This window comes from Salvelinus fontinalis, chromosome 40, assembly GCF_029448725.1.
Source record: "Salvelinus fontinalis isolate EN_2023a chromosome 40, ASM2944872v1, whole genome shotgun sequence".
NCBI lineage: Eukaryota > Metazoa > Chordata > Actinopteri > Salmoniformes > Salmonidae > Salvelinus > Salvelinus fontinalis.
Genome location: NC_074704.1, coordinates 6,786,810 through 6,807,851, shown reverse-complemented (window position 1 = coordinate 6,807,851; position 21,042 = coordinate 6,786,810). Strand labels below are relative to the sequence as shown.

The following is a 21,042-nucleotide window of genomic DNA, read 5'->3' as shown; positions in this document are numbered from 1 at the left end:
ACGTCTCTGTTTCTGGTCTGTTTGTGTTGATGTCCTGCAGTAGCTAGCTTGCTAAATTGGCCCTTTCCTAAGCCATGGATGGAGACTAGTTTTGACTTAATTCTCTGTACAGGTCAATGATTATGACAGCATTCTGATCTAACCAGAAATTAATATGTTGTGCCACTGGCCTAAGAAGATTGAAGTTCTATCTTAGCCTAGATGTAGCCTAGTAGGCTCACTTTAACTAGCTAGCTAACTTAGCTGGTTCATTGTTGCCAATGTGAGGAATTTAAGCTAGCAAGCATTTTAGCTAGGTAGCATATGACAACAAAAAATGAATGGTGTACTGTATGACAGAGTCATAGACCGTTTAGCCAACATGAAAGAAAGGAGGATGACATTGGCGTTCAACTAGTCTTCAAGTAGGGTGAGTCAACATGTTTTGTTTTACTTGCGCACACAGAAATCAGTACCAAGGGAAGCCACATGATATTTAGCAACATTGATTGGACTAAATTGTTTTTGGTACCTTTAAGTGTGCTTTCTGTGTATTATACTATGCAGATATAGCTTTCTTGATTTGATGACGTTTAAATGTTTAAGTGTAAATGGTGCTGGAATAGCGGAGGCGGTGCTCCTGTTGTCTTTGTGCTGACTTGAGGTAACTTCATGGTTCTAAATCAGTAGTGGTTTAGTAAACTGTAGAAAACATTAACCTTCTGGACCATGCTGTACACTGTAAGACTCTTCTGTAATTTCAACAGTAAAACACGGTAGAATTCACAGTAAAATAACTTAAATGTGTTTTACAGCATTAATACTGTAGATTGCATTGCATCATGGGTAAAATGCTGAAAAATACTGTTAACTTTAAATGTAAGCCTCCTGTAAAAAATTACTCTAACTTACTGTATTTCTTTACAGTAGTGCAGGAACACTGCTGTAGTTGGCGGCGCCAAACGGTCTGTGGTGTGAGAGAGAGAAAGAGAGCTGTTATCTCATAGTTGAAACCAAGACTGTTCTCAGGGCAGCTCTGTCGGATTTGACTAGCAGAATATACTTTTCGTAGCAGGTTAGGAGAATTAGGTAAAGGTTAGGGAAAGCTAAAATACTAACAATGTCCCCGAAGTGACTCGAATCTATCTACAACCAGGCAGGTTAACTGACCCTAATTAAGTACATATATTTTCATATGAGATTAGAAACGGGCATTGCAAGCTATGAGGTAACCATCAGCCAGGATATTACTCTGAGACCTTGAGCTGTAGAAAGCTTTTGTCAGTTAACCTGTTGGGGATGGGGGCGCTGTTTAGACTATTTATGCTAATGTGGCTAATTTTTTAAACGGCTTCCCACAAAATCCTTGATCGTACAATATGCATATTATTATTATTATTGGATAGAAAACAGTCTATAGTTTCTATAGGAGTTGAAATTTTGTCTCTAAGTGGAACAGAGCCCATTCTACAGCAATTTCCCTGACATGGAGTCAGATTTGAGAAATGTTGGCCACTTTTCTGAAGTCAGTTAAAAGGGCACTGTCGTTGCTATGACTATACGGACACTTCTTACGTCTTCCCCTGGATGCCTTTACGTGATGACGATTCCAACGGGCTCGATTGCGCGTTCACAGGCCCTACAAATGAAAAAACTCTGAAGCTAGTCATTCTTTGGGAGCTGCGTAACGCGCGTGGAAGACACCGACCCTCTCCTGTTCCAAGCGTTAGTTTAGCCTGTTATATTTCTCCGGTCATCTTTTCACTCGTTATAGGAGTTACAAACATCATAAAGTAGTTAATTTAAAGCGTTTTATAGCAATTTATATCCGTTTAGTGCGATTTTGGGACATTTATTTTTGCAACGATGTGAAAAGTTGGGCATGCTTTTCAGTTCATCCCGAACTCAGTTGACATTTCCACATGGCAAGAGGACAGCTTTCCACCAAAAGACGATTTCTCCCAAGAAAGGATCCTTTGCCCAAGATACTGATGGAAGAACAGCTCAAGGTAGGACATTTTTATTATGATAAATCGTGTTTCTGTCGAAACATTTTAGTGGCTTAGGACGCCATGTTTTTTGACGTAGCTTCGCTTGGCGCAAACTGTATTGAAAAGTAAGGATAAATTAAAAAATGTAATAACGCAATTGTATTAAGAATTAAATTGTCTATCAATCCCTGTCCACCCTATATTTTTTAGTCACGTTTATGAGTATTTATGTATAAGAGTAGATCACTGTCTAAGTGGCGCAAGGACTTTTTCTTTACCAGCTTGTCTACATTTCACATTGTCTAACCATGATTTTGGTGGCTAAATATAAACATTTTCGATCAAACTGTATATGCATGTTGTAATGTGATGTTACAGGAGTGTCATCGGAAGAATTCTGAGAAGGTTAGTGAAAAAATTAATATCTTTTGGCGATGTTGACTTTTATCGCTCACTTTGGCTAGAATCAATGCTGGGCTGCTAATTGCTATGTGCTAAGCTAATATAACGATTTATTGTGTTTTCGCTGTAAGACACTTAGAAAATCTGAAATATTGTCTGTATTCACAGGATCTGTGTCTTTCGATTCGTGTATGCTGTGTATTTTTACGAAATGTTTGATGATTAGAAGTTAGGTAAACACGTTGCTCATTGTAATTATTCTAGTCCATTTGTGATGGTGGGTGCAATTGTAAACTATGCCATATACCTGAAATATGCACTTTTTTCTAACAAAACCTATCCCATACCATAAATATGTTATCAGACTGTCATCTAATGAGTTTTTTTGTTGGTTAGGGGCTATAAATATCTTAGTTTAGCCGAATTGGTGATGGCTACTGGTGTTGGTGGACAAATAAAAGATGGTGGATTATGCTAATGTGTTTTTAGGTAATAGATGTACATCTTTACATATTGTGTCTTCCCTGTAAAACATTTTAAAAATCGGAAATGTTGACTGGATTCATAAGATCTGTGTCTTTCATTAGCTGTATTGGACTTTAATGTGTGAAAGTTAAATATTTTAAAAAAATATTTTTTTTGAATTTCGCGGCACTGGTTTTTCAGTGGGGGGGGGGGGGGGGTGTGCCGCTAGCGCCACGCTGATCCTAGACAGGTTAACTATTTGCCCTTTATTGAGTAGAGCAGATTTTCACTGCAATGAAATTGCTGCTACTGCCCACACATGAATCAATACAACCGCAATGACTATAATCTTCAGTGCCAACATTTTCAATGTTACCGAACAAATATGGCTAACATCGAATGACTAACTTCAATAACTTCAATAAAAGACTTGATTTCCACTAATGCGATGCGCCTCGCCAAACGGTCTGTGAGGGAAGACTCATGAGAAAATAAGCTCTATGTTCTACTCTAGCTATTTTATTGTTGTGGAAAAGTCGCCTAAATATTTTTGTGCAGCTGATTAGTATGTAGTAATTCCATATACTATATTCTTCTATATATACCTTCTGCAGGTTTTCTTAACTAAGCTGCTAACTAGCTAGCTAACGTTAGCTTGTTTGGATTGTGTTAGCTAACGTTAGCTTGTTAGGATTGTGTTAGCCAACAGTAGCCAAGTTGACATGTTGTCTGTTGCATTGATCTTTCAGGTTTCTCTGTTTCCCTGAATCCCTTAGTGTGTTCTTCTTAACTCTAGGATAGGGGGCAGCAAATTCACTATTGGATAAATAGCGTGCCCAATTTCAACTTCCTTCTACTCATCCCCAGAATATAAGATATTTATATTATTAGTAGATTTGGATAGAAAACACTCTGAAGTTTCTAAAACTGTTTGAATCATGTCTGTAAGTATAACAGAACTTATGTAGCAGGCAAAACCCCGAGGACTAACCATTATTTTTTTTATTTTTTTTAGGTCACTGTCTGTTCAATGAGATTTCATTGGAATAGTGGATTTCTAATCACCCTGTTTTCAGTTCCTACCGCTTCCACTGGATGTCACCACTCTTTGGAAATAGGTTGAGGTTATTCCTTTGTGCAATGAAGAAGTAAGGCCACCTGGAAACAGTGTAACGTCATGTGTACTGTTTGAGAGTTGAGCAAGACTAGAAAAGTAGCGTTAGTTTGTTGATCTCCTGTATTGAAAACAGATAGACCCGTCTTCAATTTGATCGATTATTAACGTTTACAAATACCTTAAGTTGTATTAAAAAAGTAGTTTGAAATGTTTTGTCAAAGTTTAGAGGTCATTTTTTTGATATTTTGTAGTGACTTTGTGCAAATTGGAAGCTGTTTTTTTCTGGATCAACCGCGCCAAATGAATAGACAATTTGGATACATATGGACGGAATTAATCGAACAAAAGGACCATTTGTGATGTTTATGGGACATATTGGAGTGCCAACAAAAGAATCTCGTCAAAGGTAAGGCATGATTTATATTTTATTTCTGCGTTTTGTGTCGTGCCTGCAGTGTTGAAATATGCTACACTCTCTTTGTTTACTGTTGTGCTATCATCAGATAATAGCATCTTATGCTTTCGCCGAAAAGCCTTCTTGACATCTGACATGGTGGCTGGATTCCCAACGAGTGTAGCTTTAATTTGGTATCTTACATGCGTGATTTAATGAAAGTTTGATTTTATATCATTTTTTTGAATTTGGCGCTCTACATTTTCCCTGGCTATTGGCCAAGTGGGACGCTACCGTCCCACATATCCCAGAGAGGTTTTAAACCAGTGTAGGCATGGAGGGTCTTCAAGATGCAATAAAACACCAATTGCCCAAGTTGGAGACCGAGACGGTGAGATCTTTGTCAGAGCATCTGAGGGCAAATGTTGGAGTGGAGAATATTAAAGACCTTGACTATGTTCAACCGGAGGACATAAAAGACCATTTGACGCCAACATAGTGCCGGGAATTGCTTCAGTCCTTCAACCAAAGAGGTGAGATCTTGATTGGCGAATGTAACAAATTTACATAAAGGTGGTATCTAGAACGTAAAATGGTTATTTGGCTGTCCCCATAGGAGAACCCTTTGAAGATCCCTTTTTGATTCCAGGTAACGTTACATGTATAACCCTTTTGGTTCCAGGTAGAATTATTCTGGGTTCCATGTAGAACCCATTCCACAGAGGGTTCTACATGGTACCCAAAAGGGTTCTACCTGGAAACAAAAAGGGTTCTCCTATGGGGACAGCCAAAGAACCCTTTCGGAACCCTTTTTCTAAGTGTACACACACACACAAGGTTAAAAAGGTTCTGTAAATAGTTAATTTGTTTGCCCTCAAAATAAATGGTTTATGCTATGAGGGAGCGAGACAAATGTAATGAAAGGGACAGAAATGCCAAAAATACATAAAAGTACAAAAAAATACAAATGTTTCTTTAAATTGTTTGTTTGTCTTCTTGTGCTGGTATGGAGTGCAGCACATAGCCTAACATTCTTTTCTTTGAAATTTTTAAAAGAAAATGAAGAATGGATATTATCTGTAACAATGGATAGGACTCTTGTCCTCCTCCAAGCATCAGTGACCTCCAGGAACAGTGGCCTTTCCTTTTCACCAAGTTATGGCCCTGCGACCACTTCAAAACCCTCCCTTGCATCGTGATTGACAGTCGCCTGACTCAAGCTCTCCTGAACAAGAGTAAGAAAATTGTCAACATTTTTAAAAGCCAAAAGACCATTCTGCCATTCTTTTGTTGATGCCCCACTTCAAAGAGGAGGACGAATCTCTGTTTCTCTTGGCAGATGTAAAGAATAGTGTTTTTAGACTTATAAAGTTGATATGATTAATGGTGTTTATACTGTACTATTACACATGATATGAATATTTGTAATGTTTTGTGATTTTAGGTCACTGTAACTCTGGTTGATGTCGAGGCGTGAATTCCTTTGATTTCATATCCAACATTTTTATGCAAGTAAAGTCCAGGTCAGATAAAAAAATGTTATGACAGGAATGGAAACAAACAAAATTCTAACAGAATTTGGGCAGGTAGTGTTCTCCTGGCATCCACCAAACACAGATTCATCTGTCGGACTACCAGATGGTGAAGCTTGATTCAAGACTCCAGAGAACGTGTTTCCACTGCTCCAGAGTCTAATGTCGGCGAGCTTTACACCACTCCAGCCGACGCTTTGCGTATGGTGATCTTAGGCTTGTGTACGGATGCTCGGCCATGGAAACCTATTTCATGAAGTTCCCGACAAACAGCTCCTGTGCTGACGTTGCTTCCAGAGGCCGTCTGGAACTCGGTAAGGAGACGAGCAACCGAGGACAGAGACGAGCAACCGAGGACAGAGACGAGCAACCGAGGACAGAGACGAGCAACCGAGGACAGAGACGAGCAACCGAGGACAGAGACGAGCAACCGAGGACAGAGACGAGCAACCGAGGACAGAGACGGACAGAGACGAGCAACCGAGGACAGAGACGAGCAACCGAGGACAGAGACGAGCAACCGAGGACAGAGACGAGCAACCGAGGACAGAGACGAGCAACCGAGGACAGAGACGAGCAACCGAGGACAGAGACGAGCAACCGAGGACAGAGACGAGCAACCGAGGACAGAGACGGACAGAGACGAGCAACCGAGGACAGAGACGCGGCTCAGCTGTTGTTTTGCTCCTAGACGTTTCTACTTCACAATAACAGCACTTACAGTTGACCAGGGAAGCTCAAGCAGGGCCGAAATTTCAAGAACTGACTTGTTGGAAAGGTGTCATCCTATGACGGTGCCATGTTGAAAGTCATTGAGCTCTTCAGTAAGGCAATTCTACTGCCAATATTTGTCTATAGAGATTGCATGGCTGTGTGCTCGATTTTATAAATCTGTCAGCAACGGGTGTGGCTGAAATAGCCGAATCCACTCATTTGAAAGGGTGTCCACATACTTTTGTATATGTAGTGTATATTTATTGAATATCTTATCAATTAAAATAGCCAATTTGGGTGCAGTCAATTAGCATCATTTCTCAGTGATCAAATTATAATTCCACCCCCCCCAAAAAAATAGCTTGAAAACTAATCTTAACTTCAGAACAATCTGAGATGGTGAAGTTCTATTCCTCGTGCTCTTTTGAGTCAGAACCGCCCCAATTGAAATAGGCGTCCATGCATTGATAACCTTCAAAAATGGCTGATACAGACCCTGCTGCTAACCACAATGGAGAGGAGAATTTGTATCCCCACCCCAATACGGCCGAACTGACCAATGCTGATATCTTGCATCGAGACAATATTTCTTCTCTTTTGATCCTTTCTCTCTCCTTCTGTTGCCTCTCTTTCTCTATCTTATCCTCTTCCTGTTTCTTCCTCTCCTCCTCTTCTTCGATCTTTATCTGGGCCGCCTGGTACATCTCATTGGTGTAGTGTTTTCCTCCATTCTTCTTCACCATCTCCTCTATCTTCTCCAGCAGCTCTGTAACCTGAGTGTTGTCTTTTCTCTTGTCATTATTTAGGGAGTGATATCTGCCCCCACAGATATTGATGAGTTTCCGTAGATCTTTGCTCTCAGCCAGAAACTCCTCCACTGATTTTCCCTTCAGTTGATCTCCATGTGTGAACAGCAAGATGGTGTACATTGAGGCTTCTTCTCCAAAGTTCTCCTGGATCCACTTAACAGTGTTCTGCTCCTCCTCTGTGAACCTTACCCCCAGTCTGATCACCAGCAGGAACACATGGGGTCCTGGGACTGACATGTAGATGGCCTTTTCTATTTCACTTTTCATTTCCGTATCAGTCAATTTTGTGTCAAAGAGTCCTGGTGTGTCAATCACATTAATCTTCTTTCCAGCCACCACTCCACTCTGCTTCATACAGTGTGAGGTAACAGACTCAGGGGAGGAGTCTTCTTTAAACCCCTCCCTCCCCAGGATGGTGTTTCCTGTTGCACTCTTCCCTGATCCAGTCTTCCCCACCAGAACTATCCTCAGGTCAGAGAGCTGCCCTGAAACTGGAAACAGACAAGAAGTGCTTGAGTTGATAGTGTCTTGATAAAAGGCTTCTGAACACTGTGTGTGTGTGTGTTTGTGTGTCTGTGTCTGTGTGTGTGTGTGCGTACCTTGGCATTGACCAGTGAAGTCTTGCAGACAGAGTGTCAACAGGAACATAATCCTCAGAGTCCTTCCTCTTCCTCGTGCCATTACTACTACTGCAGCCAGTCAAAAACATGGAAACAGACGATGACCTCATTACAAAATAAAAAGTCCACATTTCTTCAATGACTCATCTGAGAGTGTTTGGCAGAGTTCCAATGTTTACAGATGAGAATAAACTAAATTATATATTTTTCTCAGCTATTTGACTTTCAACTGATAAAAACTATTAAACTACAAACTATGAAAAGAGTAATGTTATGTGGTATAACTGTTGTAAGAAAAATTACATTCCCTAACAAAGTAGCCTACATCAGGTGAACATAATGTACTCATATGGGGCGTATCAAATGACATTCTAAACGTGGCTACTATTCTACAGTTTCCTGGCTGCTGCTGTTAAGACCAGATAGCCCAGTTAGAGGTGGTGTCCCATTACCATCAAACAGTACATCTACTGTGTAGACAGACAGGAAGAGTTCAGACAATAAACAAGTGGAATCAGTATAACTGAAACCACTACTTAATGTGTAAATCAGGAGGTGTCTGAACACAAAGCATGTGTTCCTCTGTTCTTCTGCTCTGACGTTGCTGACACCAGATCTTACAACGCCTGGATAGGTATTTTACATATCAGCTAACCACATCATGTGTTTCAGCAATCTGTATTTACACATAAATATGATTATTGATTGATGATGATTGATTGATTATGATGATTATGATTATTTACACATAAATATTAACAGACATGTTATCAATAAAATGTCTACTTAATATTGTGCAACAGTTATTCAAATACTTTAAGTAGATTGTTGTACAACATTTAATTAGTAAGATAGTTAAGTTGAGTACTCACTTTTAGTGTGGTTGCACAGATCTGTATATTGTTGTCTGCTGTTGTCACAGAGAGCTGAAGCAGTGGTCCTGCTGGTTTTACAGAGCCAGGTGCCACAGGTGGGTGGAGATTTACCTTAAGGACCAATGGAATGGTCTAAAACTCATGCAAAACTAAAGCGCCCAATGTGCTGCAGCTTACATTCTGTTAAGTTTCATTTTCCCAGCACGTACTCAATTCTAGCCAATGAGAGAATGTTGCTGGGCAAACGTTATTCTACTCAGGATAGTCAAAAACTGAATTTTGATTGGGTATCGACGTTCAACCTTGGCTGCTTGCCAGAATCATAAGATAGGCCACATCTTTGGATAAAATGAAATAACAAATAAAACTGCATTTTGAAATGTAACTGTAGTTGTAACTTTATACATAGAGTACCACAGCATGAGTCATATTACCCATAAAACCTAGCTGTCAAAGAGGGAAATGGTTCCATTCATTTTTCCACCTTTCATTTTTCACATATGTAGGTGTCATAACCAGCCATAAAATAATGTAAGATATGTCACAACAGGTCTAAATATATGTATCATGACAGTCTTATGACCATATTATGACAGGTTATGACAAGTTATGTCAGCTGTTATGACATATTAAGGCCAGGCACCACAGGCAAACATTTCGATTTTGCTTCCATCTGTCAATTTTCAGATTTGGGGATATTTTGCAACTACAACTTCCATAAAATGTACAAATAAATCGACAAATATTTATATAAATACTTGATTTGTATATTTGTATCCCAACTCCGTCAACTACATCTAGCATACATTTAGTTTTTGTTAGCATGTTTCATGTAGTGTCACCCCCTGACCGTAGAGATCCTTTTTATGTCTCTATTTTGGTTGGTATTTGGTTGGTGAGTTTGGGTGGGCATTCTATGTCTGGTGTTCTATGTTGTCTATTTCTTTGTGTTTGGCCGTGTGTGGCTCTCAATCAGAGGCAGCTGTCTGTCGTTGTATCTGATTGAGAATCATTCTTAGGTAGCCTGTTCCCACCTGTGTTTGTGGGTGGTTGTTTCCTGTTTAGTGTTTGTTTCACCTTTCAGGACTGTTCGTTTGTAATTTTTTTTGTTTTGTCAAGTGTTTCGTATTTTATAAAAAAATATGAATACTTACCACGCTGCACCTTGGTCCTCTTCTCCTTCCACCAACGACGTCATGTAGCATATCAACCATTATTTTTAAAAGCTAGTTTTCAGGTGCGTTTTGGTCCATAAATGGATATATCCTTTGTAGACGTAGTACTTCACACTGAAAGACTAGTAATTTCCAGATATCCGATTGGTTACTGGTATTTAAATGCCCTTTCCGGCAATCTGATTGGTTAAAATTCCTCGCGTCCCGCGCAGCACTTTCTTGTTTGAAAATATCTCCCGCAAAGAATCCACGTAAAGAGAGACAAAAGGAGAAAATCTACAAGAATATACCGACAGTATGTGAATAAAAATAGGCGATCTCAGTAAGCCAATACGAGAAAAGCAGTGAATGAAAGAAAACATTTGCCTGATCACCTGATCGAGACAGTGGTAGTACAGGTAGAGGAGGAAAAGGAGGTAGCAGATCTCAGATTATTGCATGATTTGCTTTTTCCGTAAAGCTTTTTTGAAATCTGACACAGCGGTTGCATTAAGGAGAAGTGTATCTAAAGATCCATGTATAACACTTGTATTTTCATCAACATTTATGATGAGTATTTCTGTAAATTGATGTGGCTCTCTGCCAAATCACCGGATGTTTTTGGAACTACTGAACATAATGCGCCAATGTAAACTCAGATGTTTTGATATAAATATGAACTTTATCAAACAAAACATACATGTATTGTGTAACATGAAGTCCTATGAGTGTCATCTGATGAAGATCATCAAAGGTTAGTGATTCATTTTATCTCTATTTGTGCTTTTTGTGACTCCTCTCTTTGGCTGGAAAAATGGCTGTTTTTCTGCGGCTTGGCTCTGACCTAACATAATTGTTTGTGGTGCTTTCGCTGTAAAGCCTATTTGAAATCGGACACTGTGGTGGGATTAACAACAAGATTACCTTTAAAACGGTATAAGAAACTTGTATGTTTGAGGAATTTTAATTATGAGATTTCTGTTGTTTTGAATTTGGTGCCCTGCACTTTCACTGGCTGTTGTCATATCGATCATATTGAGTCCAATGGATTCCTTCCTTGCCGTCTCAGCTCATATCAGAGACATGACAGGAGAGTGACAGGTAAATAAAAAGGGAGAGTAGCCCATTATTGTCAGGTGCAGACTACAGACACCCTGGTTCGATTCCAGGCTGGAACACAACCGGCCGTGATTGGGAGTCCCATAGGGCGGCCCACAATTGGCCTATCGTCATCCGGGTTTGGCCGGTGTAGGCCTTCAATGTAAATAAGAATTTGTTCTTAACTGACTTGCCTAGTTAAATAAAGGATCAATAAAAATAAAAAATGGTTATAACCGTCTCATAACATGTTATGACGCTGGGTGTCAAGTAAAGTGTTACCAATAATTTAATATATATAAAGATAAGACGTGTATGTACCCAGTGCCCAAGGAAGCGAAGGTAACCTGCCTAAATGATGAACGCCCCGTAGCACTCACTTCGGTAGCCATGAAGTGCTTTGAAAGGCTGACTCATATCAACAGCATCCTCCAGGAAACCCTAGACCCACTCCAATTCGCATACCGCCCCGACAGATCCACAGACGACGCAATCTCAATCGCACTCCACACTGCCCTTTCCCAACTGGAAAAATGGAACACCTATGTGAGAATGCTGTTCATTGACTACAGCTCAGCGTTCAACACCATAGTGCCCACAAAGCTCATCACTAAGCTAAGGACCCTGGGACGACATACTTCCCTCTGCAACTGGATCCTGGACTTCCTTAAGGGCCGCCCCCAGGTGTTAAGGGTAGGCAACAACACGTCTAGCACGCTGATCCTCAACACGGGCCCCTCAGGGGTGTGTACTTTTTTATTCTTGTATTTTTTATTTCACCTTTATTTAACATCTGTCTAAGTTACTGCCCAGATCTTCCAGTCTGGACGACCAGACGATGGGTCCGGAACGACGATCCCAATCCAGACATCCGCTGCCCAGCCTTGGAGCGGAATTCTTCATTTGCAGAAGTCCTGCCCGGGTCAACCACCAGAGGGGGACTGCAATGTCGATCCCCAATCCGGACATCTCCTGGCGATTCCTGTGATGCTTTGCAGCTGCCAGAATACCTACCAAGGTAGACCACCAGAGTGGGGACCGCAACAGTGATCACCAGCTGGACATCCGCTGCCCAGCCTTGGAGTGGCCTGCTTCATTCGCATAAACCCTACCCGGGTCAACCACCAGAGGGGGACCACAACAATGGTCCACAACCAGGACAACCCACGGTCATTTTTATGTTGGTTTGCAACGTGCAGGTTAATAGCAAGATCGAACCCAACAAGGGGGGACTTATGTTCACTAAAGAAGTGATACATCCTGGCCTTCGAGTTTTCAGCAGCAGCTGTGGACATGCGTGGCCTGGGAAGGGACGTAGAATCTCTAAGGAACGACAGGGTACTACATCGTATCCGTTCTACCACCAGACGAACGACTACAATGTGTCCGCCCAGAATAGATCTCTGCTCGTTCTGTGTGACTATTTAGGTATTTAGTAAATACATAATTAAACCACATGTTGTATTGCAGATTCAACTTGTTAGCCAGGGTTCGGGAAGATAACCAATAAGTTTACGACGTTCAGATAAGACTGAATAAGGTGACGATTAATAATTGACTGCTATTGATGTAAAAGATTACCAGGTCTTTAAGAGTTTATTAGGAAGACAACAGCTCTATAAACATTATTCTGTGGTGCCCTGACTTCCTAGATAATTACATTTACATGATTAGTTTAATCAGGTAATATTAATTACAGAGAATTGATTTGATAAAATAGCATGTCATATCTATTACTCCATAGTAAAGACACGACAATACTATATATCCACACTAAATACATGCACTAAGATAAAATTGGTCAACACCTGGGCTGCTTTCAAAAACGGTCATGATTTGAGTTGAGGAACATTGTAACTATAGGTGATGAGAGGGTGATTGTGTACAGTGCAGCAGCGTTTTGTTAACATTTTCCACGTTCACACCCTACTAGGACCATCCTGCCACACGGCTAGCATATCTATAACATTGCAAATGGTTTTGAAAGAACTGTTATGTCATTCAGTAAGTACCGTTGCCATACGTAGCAAAACGTTAAGACCAACTGAACGTACCCCGGGTGTTTTAAAAGCCTAGCATCTCCTTAGTGCATTCTAACCCTTGGCTGACACCTACAGCTACACCTGCTGCCACCAATACTGGTGAAGCAAACACCATCCCTAGTCCTGCTGCGGCTAGACCGCCATACGCTGCCAGTTTACAGTAAAAAGTAATATCGTTGATCTTTCTCTGAGCCTCTTCATAGTCAGCACTGGTGTAGTGTTGTCCTCCATTGTCCTCCTCCACCATCTCCTCGATCTTCTCCAGCAGCTCTCTAACCTGAGTGTTGTCTCTTCTCTTGTCATTGATTAGGGAGTGATATCTGCCCCCACACATATTGATGAGTCTCCGTAGCGCTTTGCTCTCAGCCAGAAACTCTTTGACTGTTTTGCCCTCCAGTTGATCTCCATGTGTGAACAGCAAGATGGTGTACATTGAGGCATCTTCTCCAAAGTTGTCCTGGATCCACTTCACAGTGTTCCTCTCCTCCTCTGTGAACCTCCCCAGTCTGATCACCAGCAGGAACACATGGGGTCCTGGAACTGACATGTAGATGGCCTTTTCTATCTCACTTTTCATCTCTTCTTGAGACATTGTTGTGTCATAGAGCCCCGGGGTGTCGATGACATCAATCTTCCTCCCATTCACCACTCCACTCTGTTTCTCAGTCTGTGCAGTCACAGACTCTGGAGAAGCCTCCACTTTAAACACCTTTTTACCCAGGATTGTGTTTCCTGTTGTACTCTTCCCTGATCCAGTCTTCCCCACCAGAACTATCCTCAGGTTAGAAGGATGCCCTGAAACTGGAAACAGACAAGAAGTTGATCGTTTTCAGTAGCCATTTATCAAGACACTATGTGTGTTCATGCACAGTATGTGTGTGTGTGTGTACCTTGGCATTGACCAGTGAAGTCTTGCAGACAGAGTGTCAACAGGAACAGAATCTTCAGAGTCCCTCCTGTCCCTTGTTCCATCTCTACTACTGCAGCCAATCAAACACATGGAAACAGACGATGACCTCATTACAAAATACAAAGTCCACATTTCTTCAGTGACTCATCCAAAGTGTTTGGCCAAGTTCTAACATTCACAGATGAGGAAAGACTAAATAATTTATTTTTTCAGCTATTTGACTTTTAAATAATAAAAACTATAAAACTATAAACTATAAAAAGAGTAACGATATGCTATACAACTGTTGTGAAACACAGTACATTCCCTAAGATAGGACGTACATAATGTACTTATATAGGGCGTTTCAAATGACATTCTAAACATGGCTACTATTCTACTGTTGCCTGGCTGCTGCTGTTAAGACCAGATAAACCAGTTAGAGGTGGTGTCCCATTACCATCAAACATCACATCTACTGTGTAGACAGACAGGAAGAGTTCAAACAATAATTACATTACATTACATCACATCTACTGTGTAGACAGACAGGAAGAGTTCAGACAATAATTACATTACATTACATCACATCTACTGTGTAGACAGACAGGAAGAGTTGAGACAATAATTACATTACATTACATCACATCTACTGTGTAGACAGACAGGAAGAGTTCAGACAATAATTACATTACATTACATCACATCTACTGTGTAGACAGACAGGAAGAGTTCAGACAATAATTACATTACATTACATCACATCTACTGTGTAAACAGACAGGAAGAGTTCAGACAATAATTACTTTACATTACATCACATCTACTGTGTAGACAGACAGGAAGAGTTCAGACAATAATTACATTACATTACATTACATCTACTGTGTAGACAGACAGGAAGAGTTCAAACAATAATTACATTACATCACATCTACTGTGTAGACAGACAGGAAGAGTTCAGACAATAATTACATTACATTACATTACATCACATCTACTGTGTAGACAGACAGGAAGAGTTCAGACAATAATTACATTACATTACATCACATCTACTGTGTAGACAGACAGGAAGAGTTCAGACAATAATTACATTACATTACATTACATCTACTGTGTAGACAGACAGGAAGAGTTCAGACAATAATTACATTACATTACATCACATCTACTGTGTAGACAGACAGGAAGAGTTCAGACAATAATTACATTACATTACAGCACATCTACTGTGTAGACAGACAGGAAGAGTTCAGACAATAATTACATTACATTACATTACATCTACTGTGTAGACAGACAGGAAATGTTCAGACAATAATTACATTACATTACATTACATCTACTGTGTAGACAGACAGGAAGAGTTCAGACAATAATTACATTACATTACATCACATCTACTGTGTAGACAGACAGGAAGAGTTCAGACAATAATTACATTACATTACATCACATCTACTGTGTAGACAGACAGGAAGAGTTCAGACAATAATTACATTACATCACATCTACTGTGTAGACAGACAGGAAGAGTTCAGACAATAATTACATTACATTACATCACATCTACTGTGTAGACAGACAGGAAGAGTTCAAACAATTTTTAAGTGTAATCAGTATAACTGAAACCAGTACTTAATGTGTAAATCAGGAGATGTCTGAACACAAAGCATGTGTTCCTCTGTTCTTCTGCTCAGACATTGCTGACATCAGATCCTACAACGCCTGGATAGGTATTTTACATATCAGCTAACCACATCATGTGTTTCAGCAATCTGTCAGTCAACCATTGGTTGATGCATGCAACCTCTAAGCAGTGTGACCTTAGTCAGTACTGATAAAAACCTGCAGGTGTGTCCCTCACAGCAACAACTTGCTATATGATGGGTGTTGACCCAAGATCGACCGACTTGAACAAGATACAGTATACTGCACTCTCTCTGCACTAAACAAGGTACAGTATACTGCACTATCTCTGCACTAAACAAGGTACAGTATACTGCACTATCTCTGCACTAAACAAGGTACAGTATACTGCACTATCTCTGCACTAAACAAGATACAGTATACTGCACTATCTCTGCACTAAACACAGTAAATATTTCAGGTTAAAGTCTAACCATGTTTCTCCTTTCACTGTTAAACAATATTAAAGAGTATGTATAAATACACACATAGCAGAATGTGATTGCTAACAGCTACATGATTTTACTGTTTTGACATTTTGATTATAAGTAATGTAATCATATGATTATTTATGCATAAATGTTAACAGATCTGGTATCAATAAAAGGTCTACTTGATATTGTGCTACAGTTATTCAAATACTGTAGAGTAGATTGTTGTACAACATTTAATTAGTAAGATAGTTAAGTTGAGTACTCACTTTTAGTGTGGTTGCACAGATCTGTATATTGTTGTCTGCTGTTGTCACAGAGAGCTGAAGCAGTGGTCCTGCTGGTTTTGCATAGCCAGGTGCCGCAGGTGGGTGGAGATTTACATTAAGGACCAATGGAATGGTTTAAAACTCATGCAAAACTAAAGCGCCCAATGTGCTGCACCTTACATTCTGTTAAGTTTCATTTTCTCAGCAACAAATCACTTCTAGCCAATGAGAGAGTGCTGCTAGGCAAATATTATTCTACTCAGGACAGGTAGGGTCTGAATTCTGATTGGAAGTTGCTTTTTAACTTTAACCTTGGCTACTTGCCAGAATCAGAAGATAGGCCACATCTTTAGGTTAGATGAAATGTGTTGGACACATGGGACACAAAAAAAGGTTACAAATGTAATAACATATAAAACTGCATTTTGAAATGTAACTTTATACTGTAGTTGTAACTTTATAGTTGCCTAACCTGGTCCCAGATCTGTTTCTGCTCTTTCCAACTCCATAGAGTACCACAGCATGAGTCATATTACCCATAAAGCCTAGCTGTCAAACATGGAAATGGTTCCATTCGTTTTTCCACCATTCATTTGTCCCATAGATTTTAGAAACATTTAAAATGGTTACACTTCACTTGACACCCAGCATCATTACATGTTATGACAAAGTCATAACCATGTCATATGTCATAACAGCTAACATAATGTGTCATAATATGGTCACAACACTGTCATGATACATATATGTAGACCTGTTGTGACATATCTTACATTATTTTATGGCTGGTTATGACACCTACATAAGAGTCAGAACCTACCACACAGGGCAAAACATTCCATTACAACATAGCATATAATTTTTTGAAATTGACCTTTGACCATTAAATTATCATTGTAATTGCCCACACATTGATGTCATACATGCACCTTCCCCAATGCTCTGTTGCTGATGACTGGGATGAATGCAGAATTTTGTCATGAGGCTGAGAGAAACAGTCATGTTTTTTTCCCTCATATTTTAAATTAAACTTGTAGAAAATACACTTAATGACACTATCAAGAAGCATTATGACCATCCTAATCATATAAGCCAGATAGGCCTATCATGCCCTTATGTCAATCATCAGTCAAAAAGAGGGTGTCTTGTCCTGCTCCTGCATTCATCCCATGTTTTGCCTTGTGTGGTAGGTTCTGTGGGTTTTGACTCTGAAAAGTGCAAATCAATCCCAGAACAACAGCAAAGGACGTTGTGAAGATAACCTTGAGGAAACCGGTACAAAAGTATCTATATCCACAGTAAAACGAGTCCTAAATTGACATAACCTGAAAGACCGCTCAGCAAGGAAGAAACCACTGCTCCAAAACCGCCATAAAAAAGCCAGACTACAGTTTGCAACTGCACATGGGGACAAAGATTGTCCTTTTTGGAGAAATGTCCTCTGGTCTGATGAAACAAAAATATAACTGCTTGGCCAAAATGACCATCGTTATGTTTGGAGGAAAAGGGGAGGCTTGCAAGCCGAAGAACACCATCCCAACCGTGTAGCATGGGAGTGGCAGCATCATGTTGTGGGGGTGCTTTGCTGCAGGAGGGACTGGTGCACATCACAAAATAGATGGCATCATGAGGATGGAAAATTACATGGATATATTGAAGAAACATCTCAAGACATCAGTCAGGAAGTTAAAGTTTGGTCGCAAACTGGTCTTCCGAATGGATAATGACCCCAAGCATACTTCCAAAGTTGTGGCAAAATGGCTTAAGGACAACAAAGTCAAGCTATTGGAGTGAGATTGCCTATTTAACTAGGCAAGTCAGTTAAGAAAATATTCTTATTTCAATGACGGCCTAGGAACAGTGCCTTCTAGGAACAGTGCCTTCTTCAGGGGCAGAACAACAGATTTTTACCTTGTCAGCTAGGAGATTCGATCTTGCAACCTTTGGTGATTAGTCCAGCGCTCGAACCACTAGGCTACCTGCCGCCCTGAAGTTGTTGCATAAGTCGCATCCAGGTATGTCGAGAATGAAATGCCTAGCGAGGTCATACGTCTGGTGGCCAAAGATGGACCACGATGTGGAAACTGAGGTTAGCCGGTGAGCAGATTGTCAGAGTAACAGGAAGTCACTCCCCACCGCACCATTACATCCATGGGAATGGCCGGGAAAAACATGGACACGACTACATGTGGACTATGCTGGACCTTTCCTAGGTCGTACGCTACGATTGAGAAGTTGAGACAAAGCTTCAGTGTTATGGGATTGCCTCAAATATTGGTTCGTGACAATGCTACTTGTTTTACAAGCACTGATTTCACAAGTTTCATGAAACAAAATGGAATTCAACATGTAACGTCGGCCCCTTTTCACCCATCTTCAAACGGATTAGCAGAACGTGTGGTTCAGACCTTGAAGGAGGGGATGAGGAAGATGCAAGGGCCCATCATTGAAACAAATGTCTCAAGATTCTTGTTTAGCTACAGGATTACTCCTCAAGCTACAACTGGGTTGTCACCTGAAGAAATGTTGATGTCAAGGAGGTTAAGGTCAACCTTGGATCTCATCAGACTAGACCTGAAAGTGAAAATACATCAAAGGCAATGGAATCAAAAATGGAATCATGACAACCAAGCCAAACTCAGAAGTTTCTCACCTGGAGATGATGTCTATACAGAAACTATGGGTTTGGTCCTAAATGGATTCCAGCTACCATTGAGGATTGCTCAGGACCAGTGTCCTATACTGTGATCATCGGAAATGGACAAAGACTAAGGAGACACGTGGATCAGATCCGAGCTAGAATTCCAGTTCCATCTGGGGATCTGGATCAATGCGTAAACGAGCAGGACAGGACATTGGAACGTTCACCAGAGTTGCAGTTGGACAAACCACCTGAGACCAACAATGCTCGACTTCCTGAGACCACCAGTCTGGGAAGACCTCCTCCTGTGAAGTCTCCACAAAAAGACCTTGTTTCACCATCAAGGGGTGACGATCTGGTGGCACCAGCTACACCACCTCTGAGACGCTCTATTAGAGAGAGACGTCCGCCAGACTGTAAATATCTCTAAATATCCGATCCTAAAGAAACAATGTAAATATGAAAAATAGCATAGCTCAGAATGGAATTACATTGTGTTATTAGCTTTAAAGGGGGGAATGTAGTAACAAGGTATATTTATGTTTACCAATAGATGGTGGTATTGACTCAACGGGGGTTTGCTTCCCGCTATCCGTAGCCATTTCCTATGTCTGCCTATATAACCGTGATTAAGAAAGCTTCAGGTAGCTTAAGCCAGGTGCATTGGCAAATGTTATTCTAAGTTACAATTAAATACTAAACCGTACTTACGTGTCAGGAGTCATCAATCTACATCAGTAGTGATGGGGACTGTTATCAGTAGTGATGGGGACTGTTATCAGTAGTGATGGTGCTTGTTATCAGTAGTGATGGGGACTGTTATCAGTAGTGATGGTGCTTGTTATCAGTAGTGATGGGGGCTGTTATCAGTAGTGATGGGGGCTGTTATCAGTAGTGATGGGGACTGTTATCAGCAGTGATGGGACCTGTTATCAGTAATGATGGTGCTTGTTATCAGTAGTGATGGGGGCTGTTATCAGTAGTGATGGGGGCTGTTATCAGTAGTGATGGGACCTGTTATCAGTAGTGATGGGGGCTGTTATCAGTAGTGATGGGGACTGTTATCAGTAGTGATGGGGGCTGTTATCAGTAGTGATGGGGACTGTTATCAGCAGTGATGGGGACTGTTATCAGTAGTGATGGGGACTGTTATCAGTAGTGATGGGGACTGTTATCAACAGTGATGGTGCTTGTTATCAGTAGTGATGGGGGCTGTTATCAGTAGTGATGGGGCCTGTTATCAGTAGTGATGGGGGCTGTTATCAGTAGTGATGGGGACTGTTATCAGCAGTGATGGGGACTGTTATCAGTAGTGATGGGGACTGTTATCAGCAGTGATGGGGACCTGTTATCAGCAGTGATGGGGACTGTTATCAGTAATGATGGTGCTTGTTATCAGTAGTGATGGGGTCTGTTATCAGTAGTGATGGAGCTTGTTATCAATAGTGATGGAGCCTTTTTTCAGTAGTGATGGAGCCTGTTTTCAGTAGTGATGGGGGCTGTTGCCAGTAGTGACAGGTGCTGTTCCCAGTAGTGATGGGGGCTATCAGTAGTGATAGAGAATGATATCAGTAGTGATGGGGGCTGTTTTCAGTAGTGATAGAGAATGATATCAGTAGTGATAGGGGCTGTTTTCAGTAGTGATAGAGAATGATATCAGTAGTGATAGATCCTGTTATGAGTAGGGTTGGGGGCTGTTTTCAGTAGTGATGGAGAATGATATCAGTAGTGATAGATCCTGTTATCAGTAGTGATGGGGGCTGTTTTCAGTAGTGATGGAGAATGATATCAGTAGTGATGGGGAATGATATCAGTAGTGATGGGGGCTGTTTTCAGTAGTGATGGAGAATGATATCAGTAGTGATGGAGAATGATATCAGTAGTGATGGGGGCTGTTTTCAGTAGTGATGGAGAATGATATCAGTAGT

The 21,042-nt window shown here is 40.6% G+C and overlaps 1 protein-coding gene across 1 annotated transcript in view; it reads right to left on the bottom strand.

Moving 5' to 3' along the window:
- LOC129839220 (uncharacterized) overlaps nucleotides 1–21,042 on the bottom strand; it is a 90,146-nt gene that overhangs the window by 9,025 nt on the left and 60,079 nt on the right. Inside the window, 9 exon segments of the mRNA XM_055906526.1 lie at nucleotides 7,015–7,894; nucleotides 8,003–8,092; nucleotides 8,896–9,009; nucleotides 13,220–13,993; nucleotides 14,083–14,172; nucleotides 16,474–16,520; nucleotides 16,522–16,559; nucleotides 16,561–16,593; nucleotides 16,596–16,625. Coding sequence (XP_055762501.1) covers nucleotides 7,015–7,894; nucleotides 8,003–8,092; nucleotides 8,896–9,009; nucleotides 13,220–13,993; nucleotides 14,083–14,172; nucleotides 16,474–16,520; nucleotides 16,522–16,559; nucleotides 16,561–16,593; nucleotides 16,596–16,625 — 2,096 coding nt within the window.